This window comes from Podarcis cretensis, assembly GCF_951804945.1.
Source record: "Podarcis cretensis genome assembly, chromosome: 1".
NCBI classification, from domain to species: domain Eukaryota; kingdom Metazoa; phylum Chordata; class Lepidosauria; order Squamata; family Lacertidae; genus Podarcis; species Podarcis cretensis.
The window spans coordinates 44498274-44503665 of record NC_137170.1 but is presented as its reverse complement, the minus strand read 5'-3'; the positions used below and the strand labels follow the sequence as shown (position 1 = coordinate 44503665).

General features: G+C 50.0%; 1 protein-coding gene across 1 annotated transcript; it reads right to left on the bottom strand.

Annotated features, from left to right (window-relative positions):
• Positions 1 to 656: 656 nt before the first annotated feature.
• Positions 657 to 3829, bottom strand: CHAC1 (ChaC glutathione specific gamma-glutamylcyclotransferase 1). The gene is made up of 3 exons (XM_079991126.1): positions 3384 to 3829; positions 2933 to 2968; positions 657 to 1788 (listed from the first exon to the last, which is right to left on the bottom strand). Exons 1-3 carry the CDS (start codon positions 3654 to 3656, stop codon positions 1384 to 1386), a joined length of 714 nt encoding a protein of 237 aa, XP_079847252.1. The 5' UTR covers positions 3657 to 3829; the 3' UTR covers positions 657 to 1383.
• Between the last annotated feature and the right edge of the window lie 1563 nt (positions 3830 to 5392).

Genomic DNA, 5392 nt, shown 5'->3' with positions numbered 1-5392 from the left:
CATCCCTGATCGTTAGAGCAGATGAGAGTTGGGAGTCCAACAGCATCTGAATGGCTCACAGATCCCCCACCAGTGCTCTAGACCAGTGTTTCCCAACCCTGGGTCTCCAGATGTTTTCAGACTACAATCCCCAGCATCCCTGACCACCGGTCTTGATAGCTAGGGATGATGGGAGTTGTAGTCCAAAAACAGCTGAAGCTCCAAGGTTGGGAAACACTGCTCTAGACTACTCAGCACAGGCCTTTTATGTTCATGCCTAATGAATCCAGAGACATTAATGTCTTGTGCTTTTACAAAGCTTAGATATTAGGGGAGGGGGGGAAGAGCTGTTTGATGAATCAGAATGTAGTGAAAATTGGATATAAATGACAGAGTTTTTGGTGCTTACACCTTGCAGTCACATAAGCAGAAAGGAGACAGATGTAGTATTTACAGGAGGAAGACAGTAATATTGTACACCAGGTGGCACATAGCTGAACTATTTTCAGAATGCTGCCTCAATGGAGCAGGCTTGTGGCTGCCAACTAAGATTGGAAACTCTTGTACCTAAAATGGTTCTGAAACCAGAAGGCATGGCCCCATCACACAAACTTGCAGCATTCCCTGCCCTGCAGGGCATTTACTAGGAGACGAGCAAACAACTTGGACACTTTCCCTTCAAGAAATATATATATATTCATTACAATAAATACATCTTCAAGTTATATATAAAAAAGTAGTGCATTAACTGTTCACTTAAGACAAGTCGAAAGCAAATTTGGCCCCACTTGAGCCTACAGAAGGTGATACAAGTTCATATTGCACTCAACCCTGGGCGTACTAGTGAAGGTCAAGCTGGAGAAAGAGGCCGACTCCTTTGACCTAGAAGACACTCTGTGCCACACATTTGTGGCTCTTCTGCCAGTTTGTGAGGTAGAGCAAAGCTCACAGCATTTCAACACTGCTGCCAAGTCCCTGTTTAGGGTGATTTGGGGCAGGGGCAGGGGCGCTTCAGAAACACTTAAGAAAAGCACATTGTAGCTTCTGGCCCTTCCCTTTGAAGATGAAAAATAACACTGTTTGGCTTCCTCAAACCCCGTTTGCAAATCTACTCAGAAGTAAGCCTCAGCAAATGCAATAGGACTTGCTCCCAGATTAGCATGCATAGGATTGGAGCCTTCCAGAGCATTTTTCAGGCAGCTTCTCGTCCTGCAATGATGGAGGCTCTCTCCAGTTTCCACTGCCAGTCCAGTGACAAGACGTATCCCTCCCCTCTTAAAACTGCCTCACCCATTGGCTTTATTAATCTGACTTTTAGTTGTATTAAAAAGTGTGTCTATTGTGTTTGCTCTTGTTCTTGGTCAAAAAGGTATACTTCATCCCCTCTGGAGGGCAGAGTCACGTTCATTCTTCCACTGAAGACTCCTCAGGTTGGTATATGTAGGGCAGGATGGAGATCAGAGCCTCCTCAATTGAGAACAAGTGCTCATCTTCTACCTGAGGGCAAAAGTAGCGCATGAAGTCTGCCAGCCGCAGCAGGTACTCTATATTGTGGCCAGAACGACCGCTGGAAACTATTATTTGAGCTGCAATGTCCTCCTCAGATGCTGGACCAAGGTAGGAGGGATTCTGCGGGGTTGCAATGTAAACCAGGGCTAGGATAGGCTCATCAGTCTCTTTATCCTGTGGGTAGAACTTCACCAGTTTGGTGTCGTAGCCTCCAAGCACGGCTTCCCGCATATTTAAATATTTGAGCGAAGCAGCAATTTGATCACCACGGAGTTCATAGGCAACTCCCCATGTGCAACCCTGCAATGAATGAAAAAAATGGACAAGGATTACTTGCTGTGACAGAGGCAGAAACAGAATCATATGCATTATAATATCCTGGAAGCTGATGAAACTCCTGTTTTTTACATAAACCTGTTAACTAGGTCACACAAGGCTCCTAAAAGCACTGGTCAGGGATGGATAAATGTCTCTTCAAAAGAAAGCACGATTATCCTTGTTTCGACAACTCCTTTTGTGACATGAAAGGAGAGCACAGATAGATTTTCTGATCACCTTGTCCATGCTTTTACATTTTTATTCTGAAGACTCATGCAGAAAGCAAGCTCATTGTTCTCAGAAAGGCTACAGATTGGTCCAAAATGCATCTGATCAGCTGTGTTTTGCTCCTCTATTATGTCTCAGTCTTAAACTTTCAGTGGGTCTATGACTGTATAATAAACGACAGACTTTAATTTCCACACAAAGACATTTTTGACAATTTTCTGCTCATTTTACTACATGTCTTGGTAACACAAATAAATACTAAGACTTGCTCACAGAGCAGTCACCACACTCCTTACCAACTGAAGCAATTTTGCATTTGCTCATCTCCTGTCCAACTATGCATAACATACAGCTTGCTGCCAAGTCCAATCTCATTTTAAAGGACTTTGAGGCAGGCTGGAGAAGTCAGAGACCACTAAATTATAAAAACACTGGCTATTCCTTCCACTCCAGCCTACCCACTAAGTGATTAATCCAATCAGCTCTTACAGAGGCTCCCGGAAGGACATGGCACCATTGACTCAACCACATACCAAATATTTTTCAGCAACTATTTATCTTGTAGGATGTCTCAAATATTATTTCAGCTTTCTCTCATCACCTGAAGATAAGCCCATGTTCATGGTCCCTTACTATATACACAGCATCCCACTATCCCAACCGCCTAATGTTTCTTGAGGCATTTTGGGCATACTCCTAAAGCCATAGAAACAACAAATGCTACATGTCTAGCTGCAGCACTGTGACGAACCTCCCCTTCCCCCTCTGTGCAGGAACTAAAGGGGAGGTGGTGAACTCTTAGAACTGTTCTGGATTATGCCCAGAAGAACCCAGATTAAGACTTGCTTTACAGGTGTGTTGAATGAACTGGATAAAGATGTAGGCATAAATAACTTACCTCATAATCCTCTTGGAGGGTGACCACTCTACCAGGCTAAACAGGAGAGGAAAGGGAGGGAGAGGAAAGTCAGAGTTAACATACAGTATCAGATATCCACCCGGAAAGCGCAAGCGAAGCACCGCCACACCCAAGGATGCTCCACAAGGAGACCCGCAGGGTGCCAGCACTGCAGGCCAACCACACAGGAGGCACAAGCTGCTCTCCAGCCAGGACACGGGCAATGCCAAGCCAAGGGCAAAAGGGGTCGTGCGGATCTGCAGCCCCTCTTCAAACCAGCTCCCTCAGCAGCAAATGCTGCTTATAAGCTACCCATCCCTTCCAAACCTGGACCACCACCCGTTCGCCACCCACAGGCATTCTTCCCGAAAGAGACCCAGGATAGAGAGGCGCCCACCCATCACCCCCGCCCCGATCTCCGCCCCCCAAGTAAAGGGGCGCCCCCTCTCACCATCTTCTCGCTGCCTCGGTGGAAGGTGTCTCCTTGCCAGAAGCGGCGGGTGTAGCCGCGGATGAAGCCCACTTTGCGCGACGTGAACTCGAAATCGGGTCTCCACACCAGCGAGCCGTAGCCGAAGACCCACAGCGGGGATTTGGGCGGCCCGCCTTCCGCGGCGGCCAGGTCTTCCTCCTGCTGCGGCCGCCCAAGGGGGCGCTCCCCTCCGCTGGGAGGAGGAGGAGGAGGAGGATGCTGCGGGTGCTGCGGCAGCGGATCCCGCTTCATGGCCCCGCGCGAGGAACCCGGGAAGCAGCCTGCGCCTTGGAAGCGGCAGCGCTGGACCTGCGCTCCGGGGAAGGAGGCTGCCCGGGAGAGAAGGTGGCAAATGCTTGGCACGGTGGCTGGCGGCGAGGAGGCAAGAGCAAAGCGGACGCTTCCACGATTAACTGCGCGCCTCCTGCATCTCCAGCCTCTTTAAATACCAGCTCGCCGGGCAAGCCCCACCCAGCTGTCATGGAATTCTGGCGGCTCGCGCCGTCCGCTCTCCAATCAGCGCCTCCGGCGTCACGGTAGCCGCGCGTTGTCCCGCCTCTCTGGAATCTGGATTGCTCAGAGGGAGCTGTCGGTCACGGGCGGAGCGCGCGCGCCGATTGGGTTCCCCCCGCCGCCCGCTGCATCAAGCCGGGATGATGCAACTCGGCTGGAAGCTTTCGAGCAAAGGAGGCAGGTGATTGCATCAGGCGGTCCTTTCGGCTGGGCTGCGGGCTCAGCCAGGCGCGGGGCGGAGGATCGGGGTCAGCGGGGAGAAACCTGCTTTGGCGGGTGGCCCTAACGGGGTGCAAGTCTGTGCATCGGCTGCCGAGGGCATTTAGGGGCAGTAGTTTGCCCCCAGTTTATGCGCTGCACGTGATATAGAATACAGTACATATTGATCTCTGCCTAGCAGTGCTGATCGGCAGGACCCCTCCCCCCCTTGGCAGGAGGGTACCATGAAATCATATTGGCACCTCTAAAGGATGTGCGGAGAGGGGACTGTACCACTGGTTGTTTTAAATATCGAAATAAAACCGAGCAATACAGGATACAAAGAAAAAGAGGCACCCTTTCCTCCATCTCTGGCATATTGCCCGTGCTGGACTAGATGGGCTTCCCACCTCTACCATGCCATAGTATTCTGTGGTAGATTACTATGGTAAAAGCAGCTGATGTCAATAGGTAGTAAAGGGGTCTGCGCCTTGTGATGGTTTCCGGCAGATGGCGGGGTGAAACAAGGCATTATTTAGGCCTGGCTTTTTGTTGTAAAAATGGTGGTGGTGGGGGGGGGGATTTTGCCAAATTGGCAAATGTCAGGGGAAAACCTGGATGTATGGCAACACGATAGAAAAAGCATCGGAGACAGCTCAAAAAGCTTAAAATCCCCCCCAAAAAACACAAGAACTTGGGTTTGTTCCCAAAAAGAGCTCATCCAATTTGGGGTGTTGGGAATTCTACTTTTTGAAATATACCAACCCTACGTTGAAATATACCAGCCCGGGTCAAAGGCACATCTCATGCGCATTTACGTACACACACACACACACAGGCTGGGGTGCTCAATGGTGCCCGTCTGGAGGCTTCACTCAGGACAAAAAAAAAGGCTAGCCCCCGCCCCCACTTCCCAACAGGCATCTTCATAAATCCTCCTTCTCATAAGACTATCTATATTCTCCAGCTAACAAGAGACCCACATGTAGGAGAACCATGGGCACCTTAGAGGTTGTTTGGCTTAAGCGCAAGAGCAGGATGGGTGTTGGCTTAGCACGGCCAGGCAGTTGCTGAGGCCCCAGAGCCCACTTGGAGGGCCTACTGGCTTGGGCGCTGAGGTGGCAAAACCGCCACTGCAGGTGGTAGAGGCTGCCCTGTGATGTTTGACATTCACCCTGGATGAGAAGGATTGGGCTACTAGCCATGGTGGCTATGTAAGTTGTACCTCCACCTTTGGAGGCAGAACATCAACATTCCTGGATGTCAGTTGCTGAGGA

Coding starts and splice junctions, on each gene's coding strand:
- CHAC1 (XM_079991126.1), bottom strand. CDS start 3,656: ATGAAGCGGGATCCGCTGCCGCAGCACCCGCAGCATCCTCCTCCTCCT. Junction 2,969..3,383: donor ACCGAGGCAGCGAGAAGATG/GTGAGAGGGGGC, acceptor TCTCCTGTTTAG/CCTGGTAGAGTGGTCACCCT. Junction 1,789..2,932: donor CCCTCCAAGAGGATTATGAG/GTAAGTTATTTA, acceptor CATTCATTGCAG/GGTTGCACATGGGGAGTTGC.